Source organism: Schistocerca serialis, chromosome 3, assembly GCF_023864345.2.
Source record: "Schistocerca serialis cubense isolate TAMUIC-IGC-003099 chromosome 3, iqSchSeri2.2, whole genome shotgun sequence".
NCBI lineage: Eukaryota > Metazoa > Arthropoda > Insecta > Orthoptera > Acrididae > Schistocerca > Schistocerca serialis.
In genome coordinates, this window is record NC_064640.1 from 841,059,676 (window position 1) to 841,086,082 (window position 26,407).

The 26,407-nt window shown below is 40.7% G+C and overlaps 1 protein-coding gene across 3 annotated transcripts in view; it reads left to right on the top strand.

Annotated features, from left to right (window-relative positions):
* LOC126470904 (ligand of Numb protein X 2-like) overlaps positions 1-24,756 on the top strand; it is a 492,663-nt gene extending 467,907 nt beyond the window's left edge. For all 3 annotated transcript variants that reach the window (XM_050098936.1, XM_050098935.1, XM_050098934.1), the window contains 3 exons: positions 14,881-15,068; positions 15,310-15,468; positions 22,268-24,756. In XM_050098936.1, coding sequence (XP_049954893.1) covers positions 14,881-15,068; positions 15,310-15,468; positions 22,268-22,403 — 483 coding nt within the window. In that variant the 3' untranslated portion in view covers positions 22,404-24,756. The remainder of the gene's footprint in view (positions 1-14,880; positions 15,069-15,309; positions 15,469-22,267) is intronic.
* The last annotated feature ends 1,651 nt before the right edge of the window (positions 24,757-26,407 follow it).

A 26,407-nucleotide genomic window follows, 5' to 3' on the forward strand; every position in this document is an offset into this window, starting at 1 on the left:
CACCAACAGTATCTGCAAAAAAATCCCTCCCATATACCCTGGGCACCTGGGGATGGCATATATGGGATGACAAGAGTCCTTTGCACAGTATGCTGAGGGTCTCTCCAAGGCCTTTACAGACTGACACTATCCTGCAGACCTAGCATGCGAACAGATCTCCCATGCCCTTCCCCCTCACACCCTCAATCCTCCCACCACCCCCAAGAACCAGCCACAAAGGATGCTCCCCTTTGTCACCCAGTACCACACCAGACAATAACAACTGAACCACATATTTCACCAGGGCTTTGATTACCTATTATCATGCCCTGAAATGATGGACACCCTACCCGAGATCCTTCCCACCCCCTCCTAAAGTGGTGTTTCATCACCCACCCAACCTCCACATCATCCTAATCAATCCCTATGCCACGCCCAGTCCCAGTCACTTGCCACAAGGATCATATCCCTGTGGAAGACCCAGATGCAAGACCTGCCCAATCAACCCACTCAGCACTTCCTATTCCAGTCGTGTCACAGGTTTAGTCTACCCCATCAGGGGCCGGGCCACCTGTGAAAGCAGCCATGTCATTTACCAGCTCTGCTGCAATCTTTGCACAGCATTTTGTTGTGGTATGACTTCCAACCAGCTGTCCACTAGAACGAACAACCATCGCCAAACTGTGACCTAGAGCAAAGTAGGCCACCCTCGTGGTAGAGCAAAGTGGGCCACCCCATGGCACAACATGCAGCTGAACATAACATGCTTGGTTTCAACAGCTGCTTCACTACCCAAGCCACCTGAATCCTCCCCTCCACCACCAGCGTTGCTGATATGCGAAGATGGGAGTTATCCTCACAATACATTTTCCGCTCCTGTAACATACTGTCCCTACAGCCTCCATCCAACAGTTTCCACCCCCTCTGTCGTATTATCTCCTCCCCATTCTTAGCTCCCACCCTCTTTGGTTGCTGCCCTCTGGCAATGCACCTGCCCATCTTTCCCCACTCCTCTCTGTTTTTGTTCCTTTTTTCCCCTCACCTCCTTGCCACACAACCTCCTCATGCTGCATCTGTTGGCATTCTAGTCACTGCACAATCTGCCATACAGTGTTCCTCTCTCCTCCTCACCCATACACTACTATCCTTTCCTTCACTGCCCCCTCCAGATTGCTGCCTCCATACCACATGATGCTGCTTTCTGGTCCGAGCTGCCAGTCATGTGTGCATGAGGTGTGCTTGCTTGTACTTATGAATGGTGTGTGTTTCTCTTTTGCTGATGAAGGCTGTGTCCAAAGCCTTTGTGTAAGTATCTTTTAATTGTGCCCGTCTACAACTTAATGTGTCTTCTTTATGGTAAGTAGCAATCTGTCTTTCCCTACGTAGTTGATATTCCTACCTGGAGTTTCCAGTGTTTCATTTTAAAATAAGTAAAGAAGCCACAACTTTTAAGGGTGGCTCCAGATCTATCAATATTAGTTTTAGACTGATAATCAAACAGAATTCTCTTCTTTAACTCCAAATGTACCATCCCTCTAGTTAAAACATAACAACCAAGCCCATGTTTACCCACAGTAAGGCAGAAGCGGGTCTATATTAATGTATTGGTAAGGACAAGAAAATGTAGCATCTGTTTTTGGTGAATCTCGCATCAATTTTTGGCAAAATGTGCATTTATTTTTGGCAAAATGTTGTTGAAATTTGCATATGACTTCCTTGTTTGCAAATGACCAGATGCACAAATTTAAAAGGTTGTCACACTTCATGAGTGAAGACAGAGTCTTAATACTTTGAAATTGTTTGATAAAAAGTGCTGAGTGTGGAAGATTGTGATGGAATGTTTGCTTTTGCAAAACTTTCAACAGTTGTTTTCCAAAAGGGCCTTTGTTTCCTTCCTTTGGCTGTATAAAGCTTTAAACAAATTGTTGTTCTGTTGAGCAGTAGCAGCTTTCTCCTGCTGGTGAAATGAATTTAATATGGTTCTCGACATTAATTTTCTTTTCTCACCCAATTCAGTGATTACAAAATTTGCAGATTATTAATTTCAACCTTTCATGGGCATTTGTAATTGTGAAGGCCATACCTGACAACACTACAGATAGAGTTGACAAAGCACTTAGAGTGGAAATATAGTTGAAAATAACTCCTTTTGCATGTTAGGGGAAGAATTTTAGCATGGTCAAGATAGAGGCAAGTTTTGTTTTTCAGTGACTATAGTGCAGTTTGTGGACACTATATAGTGACAGACAGTCACAAGTATATACAAGTTAGAATTATGTCTGCCAGATGGGAAAGGAGTGGTCTCGAGAAACAAATCCTGCCTCTCTCTGGCAGGGCAGCAGCCTACACATGGGTTTCGCGAAAGCAGAACTGATACGCAGGGTTCACCGATCCCTTCTGGTGTCAAGGATCTTAATTAAAATCCGTGATAGTCTAGTATTAGTCTTCCCACTCATTTGAAAATAAGAAATGAAAATGACGAGTAACACAAAAGACAAAGGCATTTCAGTACAGCTACTGCGCAATTGCTTTTTGAGATTGGCAGAGTATTGTCAGCGAGGGATTTCAGGTCCAACCTCTAACAGTATTTGATGCAACCTCAGTTCAAAACACCTGCCACCTAAAATGGCCACGTTAAAAGTGCTTGCATTATATCAACTTGTGAACTTTAGCTAATAAACAAATGTATGCAACACTCTCACTGATATTTGCTGTATGCTGCAACAGTAGTGCACCAAGTGGTGGATAAGCTACATTGCTGAATACCATATTCAGTGAATGTAAACAGTATTATTTATTCTGATTTTTATTGTGGTTTTTAGTGAGTGTGGAGCCTAATTTATACACCCTTTTGCAATCACTTGAGTAGAGATATACACTCCTGGAAATTGAAATAAGAACACCGTGAATTCATTGTCCCAGGAAGGGGAAACTTTATTGACACATTCCTGGGGTCAGATACATCACATGATCACACCGACAGAACCACAGGCACATAGACACAGGCAACAGAGCATGCACAACGTCGGCACTAGTGCAGTGTATATCCACCTTTCGCAGCAATGCAGGCTGCTATTCTCCCATGGAGACGATCGTAGAGATGCTGGATGTAGTCCTGTGGAACGGCTTGCCATGCCATTTCCACCTGGCGCCTCAGTTGGACCAGCGTTCGTGCTGGACGTGCAGACCGCGTGAGACGACGCTTCATCCAGTCCCAAACATGCTCAATGGGGTACAGATCCGGAGATCTTGCTGGCCAGGGTAGTTGACTTACACCTTCTAGAGCACGTTGGGTGGCACGGGATACATGCGGACGTGCATTGTCCTGTTGGAACAGCAAGTTCCCTTGCCGGTCTAGGAATGGTAGAACGATGGGTTCGATGACGGTTTGGATGTACCGTGCACTATTCAGTGTCCCCTCGACGATCACCAGTGGTGTACGGCCAGTGTAGGAGATCGCTCCCCACACCATGATGCCGGGTGTTGGCCCTGTGTGCCTCGGTCGTATGCAGTCCTGATTGTGGCGCTCACCTGCACAGCGCCAAACACGCATACGACCATCATTGGCACCAAGGCAGAAGCGACTCTCATCGCTGAAGACGACACGTCTCCATTCGTCCCTCCATTCACGCCTGTCGCGACACCACTGGAGGCGGGCTGCACGATGTTGGGGCGTGAGCGGAAGACGGCCTAACGGTGTGCGGGACCGTAGCCCAGCTTCATGGAGACGGTTGCGAATGGTCCTCGCCGATACCCCAGGAGCAACTGTGTCCCTAATTTGCTGGGAAGTGGCGGTGCGGTCCCCTACGGCACTGCGTAGGATCCTACGGTCTTGGCGTGCATCCGTGCGTCACTGCGGTCCGGTCCCAGGTCGACGGGCACGTGCACCTTCCGCCGACCACTGGCGACAACATCGATGTACTGTGGAGACCTCACGCCCCACGTGTTGAGCAATTCGGCGGTACGTCCACCCGGCCTCCCGCATGCCCACTATACGCCCTCGCTCAAAGTCCGTCAACTGCACATATGGTTCACGTCCACGCTGTCGCGGCATGCTACCAGTGTTAAAGACTGCGATGGAGCTCCGTATGCCACGGCAAACTGGCTGACACTGACGGCGGCGGTGCACAAATGCTGCGCAGCTAGCGCCATTCGACAGCCAACACCGCGGTTCCTGGTGTGTCCGCTGTGCCGTGCGTGTGATCATTGCTTGTACAGCCCTCTCGCAGTGTCCGGAGCAAGTATGGTGGGTCTGACACACCGGTGTCAATGTGTTCTTTTTTCCATATCCAGGAGTGTATTAGACTGTGGTAATATGTTGCATTATGGGGCAGTGGCATGTATCTTACACAGATCATTCAACTACCCACAGTTGGAATGGCATTAGAACATTTTGACTGTTGATAAGTTGTGCACTTTTTGTTTTGCAAACACATCCCTGTGCAAATTATCTTTTCGAAATTTGCCTTTTCAAGATAACATATGATATGAGTAACTGAAAAATCATTACATTTTTATTATTTATATGCAGAAAATAAAGCTATCTTGATAAAATAGATCATTTGGATACAATTTGCTACAAAATAGCTTGTATTAGGTAGTTTCACATTGTCGCATTTTGAAGCAGAATTTGCGTCTGTATTCACATTTATCATAAAATGAGAATTTTTCTGGTCCCTAGATATTGGAGATAAATAGTAAAGTGTGCTTACATAGACAATATTTATTACAAATTTTCTGAAATAGTATTTGAGGGAGCAGAGCTATTAGTGTTAATCACTCTGGATGCTCTTACAAACAGTTCACACTTTTCAACTGTTGCATAACTGATAGGTTTTTCGCATATTATGAAATGGAACAGAAGTAATATTTTGTGTCCTCCAAGGAAGTGTTAAATGAACTCTGCTGTTCCTGATCTACATAAATGATATAGGGGACAATCTGAACAGCCCTCCTAGATTGCTTGCTGATGATACTCTCATTTACTGTCTTGTAAAGTCATCAGCTGATCAAAACCAATTGCAAAATGATTTAGACAAGGTACCTGTATGGTGTGAAAAGTGGCAATGGACTCTAATTAATGAAATGTGAAGTCATCCACATGAGTAACAACAGAAATCCACTAAATCTTGGTTACACAATGAATGACACAAATAAAAAAAACTTTAAATTCAGCCAAATACTTAGGGATTACAATTACAAATCACTTAAATTGGAATGATCACATGGGTAATGTTGTGGGGATAACAAAACAAAAACTGTGATTTATTGGCAGAACACTTAGAAAATGCAAAAGTGCAGCTTGTTGTGTGTTATCATAAAATAGGGGAGAGAGTGCCATGGGCATGATATGTGAATTGGGATGGCAATCATTAAAAAAAAAGTCATTTTTCAATGCGGCAGGATCTTCCTGTGAAATTTCAATCACCAACTTTGTCCTCCAATTGCAAAAATATTGTGTTGGTGCCCCTCTACATAGGGAAAAATGGTCATGATAAAATAGGCGAAAACAGAACTTGCATAGAAAGACTGAAGTGCTCATTTTTCCCGCATGCCGTTCAAGAGTGGAATAGTAGAGAAATAGTTTGAAACCTCTGCCATGCATTTTATTGTGAATTGTACATTAATCATGTAGGTGTAATGTATCCAGATTTATGTCCTCTTCCTTTTGTGGCTTTAAATTAGTAGCTTGAGCTCTTATAAATTATATCTCGATGGGTGGTCTAAAGTTTTATTCCAGATTTCCTCTAAACTTTCATCATACCACAATAAACCTTTCAGAGCCTACATCGTGCCACAATTACTGTACCACTTCACACTGAGTTAGTGTATACATTCCTGCCAATTTTTATAATTTTATATAAAACTTAAACTTCTCTCTCTTGTGTAACAACTAAATCACAAAATTTGCATAACTACATTTACATTACAAATTTACTTAATAAATTACACAAAATCTGTATAGTTTAATAGGCAATAAACATCTCTGTTGGTGATTATTTTAGTTCACAGTCAGACGTGACATGTATCACCTCCTAGCAGTGGCAAGAGCCAGTCAAAATAGATATCCACATTGTTCTATACAGAGGTGGCATATTTGTCCACATTATGCAATACCTTCAGCTTACATTAGCATACACTCAATTGCAGACCCTTCCCCAGTACACAGCCTTGACTACAGATGCCACAGATATCCATTCAGAAGGTGTTTTGCATGAGTAATCTCACTACCAGATGCAGTGTGATTCAATGGTACATCACAAATTGAATTGAATGTTTTTGTTGTACACAAGTATAAATATGAAAGCCACAAAATGTCATTTTAGCTTTAAAGACATGGATATTGACATAACATCTACTTGTTTCTATCATGCCATCATACCACAGGATACATGGCAGCACGTGTAAAATAAAATGTTCTCTAACAAGATTTGAAAACACATAGGGCAGGTGTGTCCACCTTCCCCAGTGAATAGGAGAGCTCTGTTTGTCACTCCATGTACAAAATTTGGCACTCAGGCATTAGGCAGTCAGAGTGGGGCAGAGCTAGTGTCAAACAAATAGTGCATGCAAAAGTATAAAAGTTGTACTTTCAGAAGGTCATAACTGCATATATCAGCATTACGGCCCAAATTTTCATGTGGGGTTGGTATCTTGCTAGTATGGTTTTTTCTCCTTAAAACATGAGCTCAAGTTGGTGATGTTTCCTTGTAAGTGACAAAAATTACAAATTGAAATGAATTCATAATAAACTCCATTGACAATTCCTGCTTGGCTACTTTAGTAATTTGAGCATAATTATCCAAACCATTGGTCATACTTGTAAGTGTGAGCTGAGCTGCACCAAGAAAATAAATGGAATAATTGCAATAGTTCATTATCAGATAAAGTACTGAGTGAAAACAGTTATTAACTCTGGTATACCAGTTCACTGTAATCAAAAGCATCGATAGAAAGAACACAGAATTGACTTGGGAACAATTGCTAGAAACTGATTTGAAACTTTCTCTCATGAGGAGATTGGACAGAACTAATAAGCTACAGGCAGACATAGTAAGTGCACGGAGGAGAGAAGTATATAGGATATAAATGAAAATTATGAGAAAACTTGGAGATTGAGTGGTTTTGACATTGATACAGAGATGTGGATGATGTTTTTATATACAAGTATTTTGGATGATGTTATATTCAAGTAAAGCTGTACATGTTTGTTTTTGGTGAAACTTTCCTGTTTCTCTCTTAGCTTATCCATGCATACTGCATTTGTCGTCATAAAGCCAGACAGACATCTTGCTGCTTGAGTCTGTTCATCTTCATGGTACATTTAAGATGATTTTTGTGACACCTCAGAGGAGCCCCAAGAGGCTTTTTACCAGACCACAGTTTGTAAATGATTTCATAAGAAATATGGCAGACATGTCCTAACTATTTCAGCTAAATATTTATGAGCTGCTTGTGTATCACAAACCTAGAAGTTGGAATGCAATACTCAATGCTTTATTTATCCTTAACAATGAAGTTCAGTTGTTACTTTTGAAATTTATCAGGTTTTTTTGACATTGTGGCAGTAAAGCTCCTGGTTTCACTACTGTATAATAATTTTGAGAAAACAGAGTATTACATTGTAAGTTTTGTGCATGTTAATAGTTGCCAATTAATGAAGTTTCAGTGAGTGAGTCTTCTGAAGGGTATGTTAGCTGTACACACTGTGGATACTTCACTCACCTAAAGTATTACCTGCCTACAGAAAGTAGTTTACCCAGCTCATTGCTATACAGGGTGTTACAAAAAGGTACAGCCAAACTTTCAGGAAACATTCCTCACACACAAATAAAGAAAAGATGTTATGTGGACATGTGTCCAGAAATGCTTAGTTTCCATGTTAGAGCTCATTTTAGTTTCGTCAGTATGTACTGTACTTCCTCGATTCACCGCCAGTTGGCCCAGCTGAAGGAAGGTAATGTTGACTTCGGTGGTTGTGTTTACATGCGACTCATTGCTCTACAGTACTAGCATCAAGCACATCAGTACGTAGCATCAACAGGTTAGTGTTCATCACGAACGTGGTTTTGCAGTCAGTGCAATGTTTACAAATACAGAGTTGGCAGATGCCCATTTGATGTATGGATTAGCACAGGGCAATAGCCGTGGCGCGGTACGTTTGTATAGAGACAGATTTCCAGAACGAAGGTGTCCCGACAGGAAGACGTTCGAAGCAATTGATCGGCATCTTAGGGAGCACGGAACATTCCAGTCTATGACTCGCGACTGGGGAAGACCTAGAACAACGAGGACACCTGCAATGGACGAGGCAATTCTTCACACAGTTGACGATAACCTTAATGTCAGCGTCAGAGAAGTTGCTGCTGTACAAGGTAACGTTGACCACATCACTGTATGGAGAGTGCTACAGGAGAACCAGTTGTTTCCGTACCACGTACAGCGTGTGCAGGCACTATCAGCAGCTGATTGGCCTCTACAGGTACACTTCTGCGAATGGTTCATCCAACAATGTGTCAATCCTCATTTCAGTGCAAATGTTCTCTTTACGGATGAGGCTTCATTCCAACATGATCAAATTGTAAATTTTCACAATCAACATGTGTGGGCTGATGAGAATCCGCACGCAATTGTGCAATCACGTCATCAACACAGATTTTCTGTGAACGTTTGGGCAGGCATTGTTGGCGATCTCTTGATTGGGCCCCATGTTCTTCCACCTACGCTCAGTGGAGCACGTTATCATGATTTCATACGGGATACTCTACCTGTGCTGCTAGAACATGTGCCTTTACAAGTACGACACAACATGTGGTTCATGCACGATGGAGCTCCTGCACATTTCAGTCGAAGTGCTCGTACGCTTCTCAACAACAGATTCGGTGACTGATGGATTGGTAGAGGCGGACCAATTCCATGGCCTCCACGCTCTCCTGACCTCAACCGTCTTGACTTTCATATATGGGGGCATTTGAAAGCTCTTGTCTACGCAACCCTGGTACAAAATGTAGAGACTCTTTGTGCTCGTATTGTGGACGGCTGTGATACAATACGCCATTCTCCAGGGCTGCATCAGTGCATCAGGGATTCCATGCGACGGAGGGTGGATGCATGTATCCTCACTAACGGAGGACATTTTGAACATTTCCTGTAACAAAGTGTTTGAAGTCACGCTGGTACATTCTGTTGCTGTGTGTTTCCATTCCATGATTAATGCGATTTGAAGAGAAGTAATAAAATGAGCTCTAACATGGAAAGTAAGCGTTTCCAGACACGTGTCCACATAACATATTTTCTTTCTTTGTGTGTGAGAAATGTTTCCTGAAAGTTTGGCCGTACCTTTTTGTAACACCCTGTATAATGGTTTTGCACATTGATTCATGTAAATACTATACTACTTTATATGTGTGTGGTGATGCATGTAGGCTTTAGGTTGTTGTTGGTTGTTTTTGGGGAAGGAGACCAGACAGCTAAGTCATTGGTCTCATCGGATTGGGGAAGGACGGGAGGATGGGGAAGGAAGTCGGCCGTGCCCTTTGAAAGGAACCATCCCGGCATGTGCCTGGAGCAATTTAGGGAAATCACGGAAAACCTAAATCAGGATGGCCGGACGCAGGATTGAACTGTCGTCCTCCCGTAGGCTTTAGGCATTTGACCATTCAAATAAAGCTCAATTATCTCAAGTCCTAGTAGAAAAGAGAGAGAGAGAGAGAGAGAGAGAGAGAGAGAGAGAGAGAGGTGAACAATAGTTGAGAACATAGACAAAATCCAGGTACTGATACAAGCAGTTGCTGACAATAACTATGAACACAATATGAAGGCAAGTGCCTGCTGCACTGCGCTTATAAAGAGGAGAGCTCCAGTAGATGGCGTGGTGGATGCCGTGCTGTGTGCACAAGCTGTGTTGCTCACTGCAGGTTGGTATCTAGTGGCCAACTCGTGCAGATGCCGTTGGCGTAATATTTACAGTGTAATATCCAAGTATTAAGTATGGGATTATAGCAGCCCGCCCACTCCCCCCTTGAGGAAATGATGTTCCACTGATGTGAATGTTGGGGTGATTGTTGAAACATCTGTGGCCTCTTGTGGCAAACGCTGCAGGCAGTGATTGTGGTGGCAGGAGGAGTTTCCAGGCTGGAACTGGTGAACAGGGGTGGAAGTGGAGTGGCTGTGGACACACAAGGCAGCTACTTCTCCATGATGTACTGTTACGAGAAGACTGGTGGCTAGGACACTGATAGCATCTAGATGTCCATTCCCTAAATGTGGTGGGACTGCACCAAAAGTGTAACAGTCAGCCATTCGGTCAGCAGTACTGGTGGTGTTGGTGCTGTAGGACCTGAAGGCACGAGACCAGCTGGCAGCGGAATCGCAGGCAGCAGCAAAGCATTATGGGAAGGCCCAGCAGCAGTTGCCAGGGACTGGACCCCAGAGGTGAGGCAGGAGGTGGTGATAGCCCCAAGGAGGGTGGGTCCATCCTGCAGCACAGATGCTCTGTGAGGCAGGGACATATTGTGAGGAAGGAGGCGGAGGGAGCAGCGGGGATTCCGTGGCCCTCGCCGTGGTGCGAGAATGCAGCTGTTCATGGTGGTGCGCCATTAGCCTGTCACTGGTGTGAACCAATACAGGGGTGGAGGCCTTGGCAGCTGTGGACTGTAGCTGGAATCTGCTTTGTTGAGTGGTCAAACCACTAAGTTCAGAGCGCGGAGCCAGGAGCAAACCGTGACAAGGGCCACGGTGGTGGGCATTGGGGAGGCGGCATGAGCAGATGCAGGAGAGTCCATAGCCAACATCCATGGAGCATGTCGGTCAGATTCCAGTCCCTCACTGGTATAAACTTGTACGAACTCGAGAAGTTTGTCAAGGCATTGTCCGTGTAGGAGTCAGCGACATACTTATTCATTTCAACCTGAACATTCGGATGAGATGTTCCGCCTGACTGTTAGAATGGTGGTGAAAAGGAGCAGCAGTCAAGTAGTGAATGTCTTGATGAGGACAGCAATCATAGAAGGCCTGATATACAACCTGTGGACCATTATCCATCACAAGCTTATAATTCAAACCTTCAATAGAAAAAATTGTGAGGAGGGCGTGAATCATTGCCACAGCTGATGTCAAAGGACTGCGGATAATGTATGGAAGTTTTCAACAACCAACAATGAGTAAGCATGTGGAAAAAGTCCCACAAAATTGACGTGGATGGATTCCCTCAGTCACTGCCGAGTGGGCTACAGAGAGAGTGTTGCATGCAGTGCCACCTGTTAGGTGGCATACTGAAGGCAGGCTGCGACAAGATGTGCATTGTCACCATCAATGCCAAAGGGGCAATAACAGTATGTGAGGCCCCCACAATGTCCCTTATGTAGGAGCTGAAGCACATCTCATGATAGGGTGGCCAGGATCACAACTCTAGGCGACATCCCATCCGTAGCTCAGAGAACACCTCCATCAAACACCCAAAGGTGGTGATGTAGGGCAAAATAGTTACACAAAGGATGTGAAGCCTTGCTAGAGACCTGTCTGGCCAGCCATGCTAAACAAGGGGAACAATTTAATGCAAAACTGTATCAGCAGTGACAGCAGGTGCAATCTGGGGGCCCATAATAGGAAACCCTTCCCCTGCGCACTGCACGTTAACATCTAAGTGAAAATGAAGGAGTTCATCCTTATCAAAAATAGGATCTGGCCCCATCGGAAACTGGGACAGTGAATCAGCATTCACATGTTGTGCAGTAGGCCAAAAACTTATTTCATAATTGTAGTGAGACAGAAACAAGGCCCAACGCTGGAGGCAGTGTGCTGCTTTGTCGAGCAACAAAGCGGGAGGATTAAACAGTGAAACCAAGAACTTGTTGTTAGTAATGAGGTGGAATGTAGACCCATATAAGAACATATGAAAATTTTTGAGAATGTAGATGATAGCAAGCACTTCCTTATAAACTTGGGAATAGTGCTGCTGAGTGTGGTTGAGTGTTTTTGATCTGTAAGCTATCAAATGTTCAGAACCATCCTCATTTCAATCTGTGAGAATGGCTCCAAGTCCATTCTGAGGGTTGTCTGTAGCCAAACAAGAAACAGAATGAAATTTAGATTCCAAAAGTGTGAATGCATGCTTGCAGGCTGGCATACACTGAAAAGGAATGTTCTTCTGAACCAGCTCAAGGAGATTATAGACCAACACAGCTGTGTCCAGAATAAATTTGTGATACTAAGCAATTTTACCAAAAAATGATTGTATTTCTTTGATATTTGGGGGGCAAGGCAGAGCTGTGACCAAGGCAACAAGATAACGTAAAGGCTTGAAACTATCCCAAGAAACTTCAAACTCCAAACTCCAAATACACAATGGGTGACTGGCCAAGTTGCATTTCAGTCCTGCAGTATGTAAGACTGTGAACAAGGTGTGTAAGTTACGTAAATGCTCTTACACAGAAGCACCCATCACGAAAATGTCATTGAGACAGTTGATGCACTGGAGTGAACACTGTCAGTTGTTTCAAAAAATGCTGAAAAATCACCAGGGTCACTCGCCACACTGAACGGGAGGCAGTGATATTGGTACAACCCAAAGGGAGTGTTAATCACAAGGAACCATTTAGAATCCTCATCCAAAAGCACCTGTAAATAGGCTTCAGATAAATCAATTTTGGAGAAAAACTGGCTCTTGAGTTTAATCAGTAACTCGTCCAGACTGGGCAAGGAGTAGGTGTCAGTGATAAAATAGATTGAGCGTTAACCGAAACTTTGAAGTTGCCGCAGAGGTGACACTGACCAATCGGTTCTTTGACAGTCACAAGGGAGATAGACCACTCACTCGATGTAATGTGCCATGGCAGCCTGTCCAATTCAGATTTCACTCAAACACACAAACCCACTGGAATACGGAACATGCGGAAAAAGCTTGGTTGTACCATTAGGTTCGGGGTAATGTGGGCCACAAAATTAGTGCCACAACCTAACCCACCTGAGAAAAGAGACGAGAACTCAAAATACATAGGATCCAATTGCTGGTAAGAGACACAGCTGCACCTGTGTCCATTTGTAGTCAGAGCACCTTGCCTGTCACTCACACTTCAACAAACAGTTTGTTACAATTTGTAAGCAGTGGAGACACACAATTAACATCCATGTGCATTTCCACAGGAGGGGGCTAAGAACCACACTGAGACTCAGTACATCCTTTTTTCCGCCATTTGTTGCAAGTCACCTGGCGCTTAGGGCACATAGCCCTGTTATTTTCCACGAAACAATACAGGTGAGATGAGAGCATGGGGTGCTGCCATTGCTGTGGTTCTAGTGATTGTTGTTGTCATTTGGCACATTGCTGTCCCGTGTGGTGCAGAGGCTGCATTTGTATCGCTGCCACATTGTCCTTCCCCTGAGAACTGGCTGACTTCCAACAACCAGGAACGGGAGGCACCATGGCCTCATCACGTCGAGCCTCAATCCGATCAGACAGCACGAGATACCTCGAAAGACTGAGAAGTATTTAAGACTTCAGCCAAAGGTGGATTCGCACACTGCGCATTGATACACTTCCTTATCATGAGCTGACCAGACGATGGCATCACAGACCGTGCAATTAGTATAGGAATTGTGATGAGCATTGGTAACAAACTGACATTTGTGACTGAGGCCACAGAGTTCAGCTGCTCAAGCCTACTAAGACTGGTGGGGCTATTTATGACAATGATAGGACTGTATGTGCACTGCAATGGCATGTGTGCGTTTATGTTGATAATTTGAGAACAACTCGTACATTTCGTTGAACAAAAGTGATGCAGTTTCCTGGAGTGGACTACCTGGTGCAGCAACTGGTAGATTCTAAGAGAAATCAAAGAAAGGAACAAAGCCTCAAACATGTTTGCATCAGTGACAGCAAATGGAAGAAAGTGTTGCCAAAGCTGGTTTTCGTTAGCCTCCCAAACTTCCACCACATTATCTTAAGAGGGAAACGGCAGCGGGTATGTCAACAGCATGGAGACTGCACAGTCAGTGTGGACTACAAACTCATGATAGCAACCGTAAGAGCCTGCTGCTACTCAAGGAGAGATTGGAGCACTGCCTGCACAGATATAAGAATCAAAGAAACAACTAAATAACCTGTGCACATGGAAGGGAACAGCACACTTGTTGCCAGTTGTATCACACTGCGAACCACAAACAGCACAGCCACAGTGAGCCAAAGTTTATTCTTCTTCCACATAACGGCAAACAACAGTTGAGAACATAGACACAAACATAGCATCTATCCAGGTACCGATACAAGCAGTTTCTGACGGTAAGTATGAACACAATATTTAGCTCCCCAGAAAAGAAGTGTCTTAAAGACACTGGTTTTTACACACTGATGACAAGCATAACATGCTGATGGCTTCTGTTTGTAAGTATCTTCACATTTTCTCACCACTTCAACTGTGAATCAGCATTTGTTCCTGGTCTTGAGGGTTTCATTTGTTTTCTCTGCATAGAGTTCTCTTGTTTTCTCAGTGACTATAATACTGCTGTCATTAGCATGTATAATTTTTTCACTGTGTCTAATATTGTTGGTTCAACATTTGGAATGACTCTTACCTCTGTTCAGTTCATGGACAACTGAATTTTAAAATAATGCCTTGTTTCCTATCTGTTTCAATCAGTTGATAAAGGACCTGCATTAAAATTGAAAGATAGAGGAATAGCAAGAGGTGTGTGTGTGTGTGTGTGTGTTTTTTTTTCTTTCCCTAGTTGTTTCAGTGGTGCCACCAGTTAGTGAGTAGAGACTACTTCTCTGCCTTATGTAAGATAAATAACATATTTATCAGTTTTTACTTTCCCTTTCTAATCAGGAAACAGAATTATGTGTATTTGATTGATTTCCACAGCTTACCTTAATTCAATACACTTATTTTAATTTTTCAGAAAGGAGATATTTTATTGAATGTAAATGGAACCAGCCTCCTTGGTCTTACTCACACACAAGCAGTAGCTATCTTGAAAGCTACAGTAGAAAAGAGAGAAGTAACTCTTGAAGTTCTTGAAGGTCCTGAAACATCAGCAGGTTCACTCAACTTTATACCATCCTGGGTTTACTGGCAAAAATTACCAAGGTAATGCAATAATCAAGAGATACAAGAGTCAACAGAAATGAAATGTGTTCAAAATTTAAAAAATTTAAAATATTATTGTATCCCTAGCCAGTAAGGGCACAAAAGTTTGTGAATCCATTGAGCACAAAATCTCCCAAATCATTCCTTAACATTATGATTGAAGTACCTTATTGTCTGTAGTGTTAGGAAGATCTAAATATTTGTTTCTTCAGTGCAACTCATCTGTTTTATACATTTTCAGGTGCCTTCAGTTTCCAAAAACTGTAGTCTTACACAGGATTCCAGGCTCTAGTCTAGGATTCAGCATTGTTGGTGGCGAAGATCCTGTGCGAGGTCCGGAAGCTATACACATTCTTTTTGTTGTACAAAACTCACCAGCAGCTAAGGATGGAAAATTAAGGTAGTACTGATTCATATTTTGTGTAGTAAAATGAAAACTTCACTATGTTTCAATTATATTTGGTTTTTAAGCACTCATGACATCCATTTTTTTACCTCTGCTTTTGTAAAAGCTAAAAGCATACATACATGTTTATTGTTTTATTTGTGGTAGTGATGTGTGTGCAAAGTGGGACTCATGTTCATGTCCTCCCAGCATTCCTCACAAGAAATGACAAGTTACTGTGCAACTTTTCGTGGTCAAACTGTAATGTGAATGATCTTTTCTGCAAATGAAAAATCTTTATCTGTAACATTTTGTGTTAAGAAAGTGCCATTGACATTTCAGATTAACCAGTTTCCATAATTAATCTATCTACAAGCATATAAGAAATTAGGATTTCCAAAATTAAGTGAGTTTCAGAGTTCACTATTTAGCTACAACAACCAACAGAATCCAGGCAAAGGTCAATTTATTACAGATGTTGCATAGGAGCAATTTGCCGGAGAGGGCAGATTTATAGTTGTTAATTCTCAGAAAGTAAAAAATTTGCTGGGACTTGATCCCTACAATAAATGTGATCTCACCGTTCATGAGGAAGCAAATCAAGAGTCATACTGATGTTCCAATGGAAAAATTGCAGCAAAAATATGTTAATATCTTTTTATGAAGCAACAAATAAAATTAACACTACAACTCACACACCAATATGAAACCGAATGCTGTGTCAAAAGCTTGCAAAGCACACAACATTCACTTGGCATTATTTCAGAACAGAACTGAATCAGATGCATAAGATCCCACTTGGTGAAACAGTAAAATGAGAAGAAATTAATATTAGTATAACAGTAGCTGGAACAATAGCTACACTCCTTGCCTTATTGACAAACTTTCATATAAAATAAAATTCAGACAACACATCACTTGACAATAATTTTAACTGGAGGGATTTTACCACATAACAGGTGAAGCATCTAAACAAATATTGATCTACAATGCAGATGTTGTCAGTATTTGGTTGTATCAAAATAAAATAGCTGATGAAATAGGTCACGATGAATGGCTGGATGTCAGTATCTGAAGGGCACAATATTTCTGCAACCAATCACATCGCCATCATTATGAGCATCATCAGTGCACCTGACGATGGCAATGTGATCGCTTGCTGAAATATTGTGCCCATTGTACACTGACATTGGGACGTTATCCACGGAACTATTTTGTCATGAATTATGCTGACAGAATTTGAAGAATCACAATAAAATAGCTGTTGTACTTGGCTTACTTTCACTTTGTAATATGCATGTGAGATAATTTTTTTGGGGTAACTCATCGAGTCAAGCTAAAGTTTTCAATGTTCAAAACCCTTTAATACAAATAACTTGTGGCGTGAATTCAGGAATATCGCAGTGCGTTTGAGGAACCAGGGGTGTTAACAACTATTTCCCCATATGTTTATTCTTTAATAGAAATGTGTCACAAATAATATACTTTTTTTCAAACTGACTGCTCAATTAATGAAATCACTACTACAGAAAAGAATAATCTACTTAACAATATAAAGTTAACTTCCTTTTTGCCCAGAAATGTGTATGTTATTCAGAAGCATACCTTCTCAGTTGGCAGCCATAAGAAGTTTATCTACTAATAAAGTTCAGTTTAAGTGGAGCCCAACAGATTTATTGGTGCCCAACTGCGCCTGATTGATGAATTTCTTAGCAGAACCAAGTTATGTACACTGGTGACACTGAATACTGCCTGGTGATGTTGTAGGCATGTGACATGGTAATGAAAGTGTATATGCAAAGCAGAGACAAATGAAGAAACATTCTAGCAGCAGTACAGGCTGCAAATGTGGAAATCTGCTGACAGTTACTTTAACAAAGGGCAGATTGTTATGGCTTGGCACCTGGGAACAAATGTCTCAGAAACAGCTCAGTCAGTGGGCTGCTCACTTGGTATTGTTCTGTGCATCTACGAAAGTGGTTGAAGTACTGTGAAACCACGAGTAGGTAATGAGTAGATGTCAGACATCCACATCTCACAGAATGTGGAGGTCGGAAGTTTTTCCGCTCTGTAAAGCAAGATAGGCAGTGATTTGTGGTTGGTCTAAGGGAAAACAGTGCTGGTGCACTCACAAGTGTTTCAGAGCACACCACTCAGCACACAGTGTTGAACATTGGACTCCACAGCAGACAACCCCTGTGTGTTCCCACTTTTGTCTGATGACATCTTCAATTACAGCTGTAGTAGGCACGGGATCATTGTGTTGGACTGTGGCTCGGTGGAAGTGTTTCACTCTGTTGGATGAATTATGTTTATTGTTACAACAGGTCAAAGTTCATGTCCTGATATTCTGTCATCCAGGTGAACTGCTGCTGCTCAAAACATACACTGCACGTCAGATGCAGGCTGTTAGGGGGCAGTATTATGCTGTGGGGACACTCATCTTGTCTTCCTTAGGGCCTGAAGTAGTAATACGAGATACTGTGACAGCTGTGGACTATGTGAACATTATTGTGGACCACCAGCGTCTCTCCATTCTTGATGTCTTCACTGACAGTTTGTGTCTTCACCACCAAATTCATCTCATCTGAACTCTACAGAACACACCTAGAACAGTACCAGGCAGCAGCTCCGCACTTGCATGACCTGTGCATAGAAATCTCATGCCACATACATCTGGAAGCCTGTTGAGGACTTCGGAATGAATGCCACACAAAAAATCCTGTTATTCAAAGGTGGAACAACACACTATTCAGTACCTCCTCAGTATTTAGGCAATCTAATCATCAGAATTTGACTGTAGCACCACATTTCAAAACCATCTAGTCTCTTCTTGTCTAAACTGTTTACCGTCCATTTTTCCCTTCGCTACATGGCTACATTCTCGACAAATACCATCAGAAGAGACTTCCTATTACTTAAATGTATGTTTAATGTTAACAAATTTCTCTTCTTCAAAAATGCATTCCTTGCCATTGCCCATCTACATGATGTATGCTCTCTACTTTGGCCACCACCAGCTGTTCTGTTGCTCAGATTGCAAAACTCATCTTGTACTTTTAGTGTCTCATTTCCTAAGCTAATCCTCTCAGCATAGCCTGATTTGATTTTACTACATTCCATTATCTTTGTTTTGCTTTTGTTGTTGATCATCTTGTATCCTCCTTTCAAGACTTACATTCCATTTAACTGTTCTTCCAAGCACTTTGCTGTCTCTGACAGAATTACAGTGTCACTGGACAACCTTGAAGTTTTTATTTCTTAATTCCTATTCCAAATTTTTCTTCGGTTTCCTTTACTGCTTGCTCAGTGTACAGATTGAATAACATCAATGATAGGCTACAACCCTGTCTCACTCCGTTCTTAATCAGTGATTCCCTCTTATGCTTCTTGACTGTTATAACTGTCACCTGGTTTTGGTACAAGGTGTAAATAGCCTTATACTCCCTGTAATTTACTCCTGCCACCTTCAGAATTTCAGAGAGAACATTCCTGTCAACGTTGTCAAAAACACTCTCATAGTGTACAAATGCTATAAATGTAGGTCTGCCTCCCCTTAACCCATATTCTAAGAGAAATCATGGGTTTAATGTTGCCTTGCATTTTCCTACATATCTCCAGAATCCAGACTGATCTTACCTGAGGTTGGCTTTTACCATTTCCATTCTTCTCTAAAGAATTTGTTAGTATTGTGCAACCATGACTTACTAAACAGATAGTTCTGTCAGCACTTGCTTTTAAAAAAAAAAAAAAAAAAAAAAATAGAATTATTACATTCTTCTTGAAGTCTGAGGGTATTTCACCTGTTTCATACATCTTGCACACCAGATGGAATAGTTTTATCATGTCTGGCTCTCTCAATGGTATCAGTAGTTCTGGCAGAATGTTGTCTACTCAGGGACCTTATTTAGACTTCAGTGCTCTGTCAAATTATTCTCGCAATACTTCATCTTCATCCTCTTCCCTTTCTATTATGCTGCCTTCAAGTTCAGATCCCTTCCACAGAACTTCTATATGCTCCTACTTTCAGCTTTCCCTTCTGTGCTTAGTACTGGTTTTCTGTCCGAGCCCTTAATATTACTCCAAAGGCCTCTTTAATTTTCCTTTGTATGGTTTGTATTTTTACCCTAATGAAATATGCTTAAAAATCCTCAAGTTTGCCCTCTAGCCATTCCTGCTTAGCCATTTTGCACTTTCTATTGTTCGCATTTTTTTAATGTTTGTATTTATCTTTCACCTGCTTCATTTTCATATTTTCTGCTTTCGTCAGTTAAATTCAATATCTCCTGTGATCTTATGCTGCATTTCTTTCCCTTGTGCTAGTCAATTGTTGCTTAATGCTCCCTCTGAAATTCTCAGCAACCTCTGCTTCTTTCAACTTATCCAAGTCTGATGTCCTTCATGTCCTGCCTTTTTGCAATTTCTTCAGTTTTAATCTACAGTTCATAACCAATAAATTGTGGTCATTTCACATCTGCCTCTGGAAATGTCTTATAGTTTAAAATCTGGTTCCAAAATCTGTCTTACCATTATATAATCAGTCTGAAGCTTTCCGGTGCCTCGAGGTCTCTTCCATGTATACATTCTGTGCAAAATTCTACCTGGCGGCTTCCTCTATTATTCCTTTTTCCCAGCCCATATTCAACTACTAGTTTTCCTTGTCTTCCGTTTCCCATTATTGAATAGCAGTTCCCCATCACAATTAAATTTTTGTCTCCCTTAATCTATCTGAATAGGTTATTTTATCTCTCTTTTTTTTCCTGCCTGCTTAGCTGGGTAGTAACATGCGTGTGCCTCCCATGCAAGCGGGCCCTGGTTTGATTCCCAGCCGGGTCAGAGATTTTCTCCGCTAGTGGACTCTATGTTGTGTTGTCCTCATCATCATTTTATCCTCATCACCGGCATGCAAGTTGCCCAATGTGGCGTCGACTGCGATAAGACTTGCACTTGGTGGCCAAACCTCCCCGGCTGGGGCCTCCCGGCCAACAATGCCATGCGCTCATTTCATTTCATTTAATTTCATACATTTTTTTCAATGTCTTCATCATCTGCAAAGCTAGATGGCATATAAACTTTTACTGCTGTGGTGGGTGATGGATTCCTGTCTATATTGGCTGTGATAATGCATTCACTATGCTGCTCATAATAGCTTACCTGCATTCTTATTTTCTTATTCATTATTAGATCTATTTCTGCATTACTCCTATTTGATTTTGTTTTTATAACTCTGCATTCAACTGACTAGACGTCCTGTTCCTTCTGCCACCAAACTTCACTAATTCCCAATAAATATCTAACTTCAACCTATCCATTTCCCTTTATTAATTTTCAAACCTACATGCCCATTTAAGGGATCTAAAATTATGTGCTCCAACCCATTGTACACCAATTTTATTCCTCCTGAGGATGCCTGGAGATCTGAATGGGGGATATTTTACTCAAGAGGATGCCATCATCATTTAATCATACAGTTGAGAGGCATGCCTTCAGGAAAAAATTATGACTGTAGTTTCCCCTTACTTTCAGCCATATTGTAGTACCAGCACAGCAAGACCATGTTTATCTTCTGGTAAACCTTGCGGGATGTAAGGTCGTGGTCCACGAAACTCTTCAGCCGACTTGAGTCGGCAAGACTCACCGGAGGAGAAACACCCCTCTGAAGATGTCCAGCGAAGCACTGGACGAAACGTTAGGAGCTGAAGAGTTTCGTGGACCACGACCTTACATCCCGCAAGGTTTACCAGAAGATATGTCATCCGGTCGTGAAAGCCTTCATACTAAGACCATGTTTGTTGATGTAAACAAGGCCAGATCATTCAACCATCCGATTGATGCTCCTACAGCTACTGAAAAGGCTGCTGCCCCTCTTCATAACCACACTTTTCTGATGTCTCAACAGATACCCCTTGCTTGTGGTTGCACCTGCGGCACAGCTATCTGTATCGCTGAGCACATGCAAGCCACCTCACAAATGCCAACATCCATTGTTCTTTGGGAAATGGGGGGGGGGGGGGGGGGGTAGGAGGTGAGGAGGTTGATGACCTGTAATAACCAGTGTATACATTGATCACTGTACTTGAATGAAATAGTGCAGAAGATACATTACATGTAACACTAACATTATTTGATATTATTAATAAATATTTGATTAATAGTATCAAATCATGTGAGTTACATAAAATATGACTTTTGCACTATTTCATTGGAGCAATGTGATCAATGTATGTGTGGGTTAGATGACGCATAACTACTGTAACCTACATTTACATGTTTGTGACAAGTTTGGTATTACCCTTTAAATGAAAGTGTGTTTCATATTTTTAGTTATTACATATCTGTGACAATGATATTATGTAGGGTCTACAAAAGAACATAAATATCTCATTTGTTAGTATATATGTTATGAATTCTTGTCTTGTAACATGTTCGACATCCTTGAGGATCTCCTTACCGTGAATTTATGGAACAAAAAATATATTTGATCTAATGTTTGTTCTGCAAATAAGTCACAGAAATATTCACTGCTTTAGCTCTTTATTTCCTTCATCCTCAAATGTTGAGAGTGTGATTTTCTGTATTTGAATAAAATACAGAGAATTCAGATGTCATCTATACAACACAAGCATGTGTATTCATGCCGCCTCCCCCTCGCGCGCGCGCACACACACACACACACACACACACACACACACACACACACACACACACACACACACACACTCTGTAAACTTCTACAGTTACAAGTTAAGTTTAGTTCAAAAAATTGGTACCATCGTTGGAATTTTTTATCTAATCAAATATTTAATATTTGTAGGTGTGGAGATCGTCTTTTGGCAGTGGATGGACACAGTCTGGAGAATGTAAAACATTCAGCGGCAGTGAAAATGTTAAAACAAACAGGCAGTAAGGTGACTCTCGAGGTTGTCTCTTGGCTAGGAACAGAGTTATAAGTGAAGTGAATATGTTTCCAAAAATAAAATTATTGCATTGTACTTGTACTGAGGACTGATGTGGTTGGTGTTTTAGCCCCAAAGAGTTGATTATTTCTAATGTTTGTGATCTGAGTTTCTGAAAAAGAATGTGTATTCTACGCATTTCCAAAAGTCTTCTGACAGTTATATCTGTGTGTATGTGTACATATGTCCATCTACTATTTTATAAAATGGTTATTTCATAAATTCGTGAGAAATTGAAGTAAGACATGAAAAATTTTACTATAGATGCTATTTTGTATACCAGAAATGAAAAATTTATGGCATTCATCTCAGATATCAATATGATATTAAAAATTTCTATGTGCTTAAGATTGGTACACACCTCCAACAGTTAGATTTGTACTATTCTGGATGAACAGTGCTATGTCAGATATTACGTGGTAGCATGTTGAATTTTTAAATCAGCCGTGGAGAAAAAAAATGATGTTGCCCTACATTGAGGTGCTTCACATATATTTTAAGATCCTCTGATGTCAGATTTATGTTTTGGGGAGCACAGACTATGAAATTGGATTGAAATTTCTTATATAACAATACACTTGTGCTAATAAATTTGAAAACTTATGCTTTAGACAAGTACAGGGTGTATGTGTATCACATACTTTTTCATGTAACTGGTGGAAAAAAATTAAGTTGAATATCCCATGTACTCTGTTATTTCATGATTTGCTGTATAAGAAATTGGACCACTTTTGCATCCATATTCATCATTTTCCACATTCTTGTGATGTATGCAGTTAGCTGTTACACCTATAATAATGCAGCTACTTGATTACTTCTATTATCAAATAAGAAATAATCTTATCAATGTTACATCTTCAATATTGTCAGTGGGACATCACAAGATTTTGGACAATCAGACAATGGAAACTAGGTAGGAATATCAACACTGTACGAAAAGACAGATTGCTACTCACCATAAAGAGGACACGTCAAGTTGCAGACAGGCACAATTAAGACACTTACACAAAGTTTTTGGCCAAGACCTTCAGCACTGAAAGGGACACACACACACACACACACACACACACACACACACACACAAGCAAGCACACCTTACACACACGACTGCCCTCCAGCATCCGCTGGAGTTGCTGGTTGTGTGTGCGTGAATAGTGTGTGTGTCTCTCTTTCACTGATAAAGGCTGTGGCCAAAAGCTTTATGTAAACGTCTTTTAATTGTGCCTGTCTGCAACTTGAAGTGTCTTCTTTACATAAGCACAACCTGTCTTTTTTCCAAGATTTTGGACAGTCATACTGGCAGACTGTTTTGTTCCACTGAAATTTCTGCACAATAGTTTTCTTTAAATAAATGTAACTAGTAGCATTGTTTTATAATTTGACTTTTCCCTGTTTTGTTGCTGATGAATAACACTGACTATATATATTAAATTATATAATTTTATTTTGGAAGAAATGACAGCATGTATTTTACAGTTTTGAGATTGTGCTATCTTCTTCAGATAAATTAATGTCCTTTTTATAGATGCCCATCTCAGGACATTTCCAGCAGCTTGACAACTAAATTAAACTTCGCATTAAAATGGAGCCTTACTATGTGAGGTCACATTACTGACTTTCTTTTAACAGAACATCTCTCATTGTAGACCACTGTACAGATTGATAGATAAAATTTTAAATGAACTTATGTCAAAACAATATTACCTTCTGTAAACTAGGAATTTGTTTAATAAGTGGTCCCCCCCCCCCCCTCTCCCAATTGTCTCTGGAGGGAGAGCTAGTAGTACCTCAAAATTCACTTGTTTTGACGTAAGTTTTAGTGCTGTATAGTGTTTTATACTTATAAAGATTGTTGAATTATACACTTTTTGTAATATCTACAGTTCATCTATTCTTGACTGTTACTATGTTTTGATTACTGATAGCCACATACAATTTTCTGACAGTATTTTGATTGTTCATTTACACCTTTGCTTAGATGGCAGATAGAGGAAAGCATAGTTCCTTTGCCTCCTGAGGTTACAGAATAGAATCTACAAGAAGTAATTTTTACTATACTTCTTGTGCCTAACAAAAATTTAAGTGTTGGTGGTAAAGTATGAACTGTAAAAGACTTAGTCATATATTTTCTTACTTTCTGTATGGGTGCAGTTTAATGTACATTTGTGTTCACTTGACGGATACATTATCAAATTGATAAGAGATGTAAGTGATTTTTATATCACTTTTACACCAATCTCCATTGTGGCAAACAAGTGTTAAAATATAAGTTATGAGTTAACACCATATTTTAAGGCCACTTGTTTATTGGAATATAGATCTAATAAAACACTGGAGGAAATATAAATGCTATTTTTTACTCTTCCATCTAAATCCCTGTACCTATTTCCACTGAATATTGTAAGTATATTTTGTTTCCATAGGAATTTAAAAAAAGACTAATGAGTTTGTGATACCAGCACTAATTTTTTATGGATGCATATGTCCATACCTTCTGGAACTAAAATCAGAATAAATATAAGAATAGATGTGGAAAGTTTAGTTGACTAAACCTCCATTAAAAAAAGAAGCAGTACTGTATTATTGGAAGTTTTGGACATTACGTAAGAAGAATCTACATGAAACTTCCTTGCAGATTAAAACTGTGTGCTGGACTGAGACCTGAACTCGGGAAAAGGTCCAGAGTTCGAGTCTCAGTCCTGCACACAGTTTTAGTCTACCAGGAAGTTTCATATCAGTGCACACTCTGCTGCAGAGTGAAAATCTCATTCTAAGAATCTACACACTTAATTTCTGAAGGCCAGGAACTCATTTGCATTACAAGGGAGAAAATGTTATGGGTGAAGACATAAAAGTTAATTTGGATCAGTTTAGTTCTCTCCTTAAATGACCCACACAAAATCTGAACTATCCCACTGTGGGAAGGTGTTCATGGTAGGTATGATGTCATTAGACCTAAGACCCACTTTTCTCAGTACTCAGAGGCTCTTTATCAGTGGTGGTGGTGGTGGTGGTGGTGGTGGTGGTGGTGGTGGTGGTGGTGGTAGTAGTAGTAGTAGTTTAATGAAATAATGGGGAAAAACACTTTTGAGTGTGGATAATATGTACAGTAAGAGAAAGGAGAATCATAGTTTGTCATATATATAAGAATAATCAGAACTGGAAAGAGAATAATAAAAGTAATGAGAAACACCCAAAATAAAGGACAACACGAACTAAAATTCGTCATCTGAGATAGACTGTAAAATCAAAATGTGGCATGTAATCATCAATGAATGACAAAAAAAGGGAATGTACATTTCAGAATCAGTATAGCAGTAAAAGTAGAAAATAAATGTGGTGGCAAGTACAAGCCACTTTTATAAATAGTTTACATATTGAAAGTTATGCGCAGTTTATTCACATAACTTATAGATTGTGGTGTGATAAAAATTTCTTTTGGATAGATGATGGATTGGTTATTATCATTCATGTACGAAAAGCAATGAATGATTTGGTTTTAATTTGCTGTCAATGAAGCAATAGGCAAGTGTGACCGAAACTTTGACATAGAAGGATGAATCTTTACGTATACAATCATTGATTCACTTGGTTGTAATTTATATGTAAAACAGGAACAAAAATGTAGAAGTTCATCAGATATTATATTAATTTAACCAACTTTGGAGAACTTGACTGTTGTTTTTGACAGTACACCTGTATTTTAAGCTAGAACATATCTCAGTGAAAAGAAATTCAAAACTTTAATATTCTCTGACTAGTATAATTATCTACTGAGTGGGCTGTCATCGCATAACTCCAAATTTAATATGTAGTGTCATCCTCAACCCTTACAAAATTATAGTAGTCCATATTAGGGAGCAAAGAGCTGTGCCTTGCCATGATATATTCTGGTTTCATTTTCCAATGGCAGTTCAGGGAACATAGATTTAATGAGACATACATAACAGTGGTTGTCGTTAAAATCAAACAATGGAAACTCCAGGCTGCTATATCAA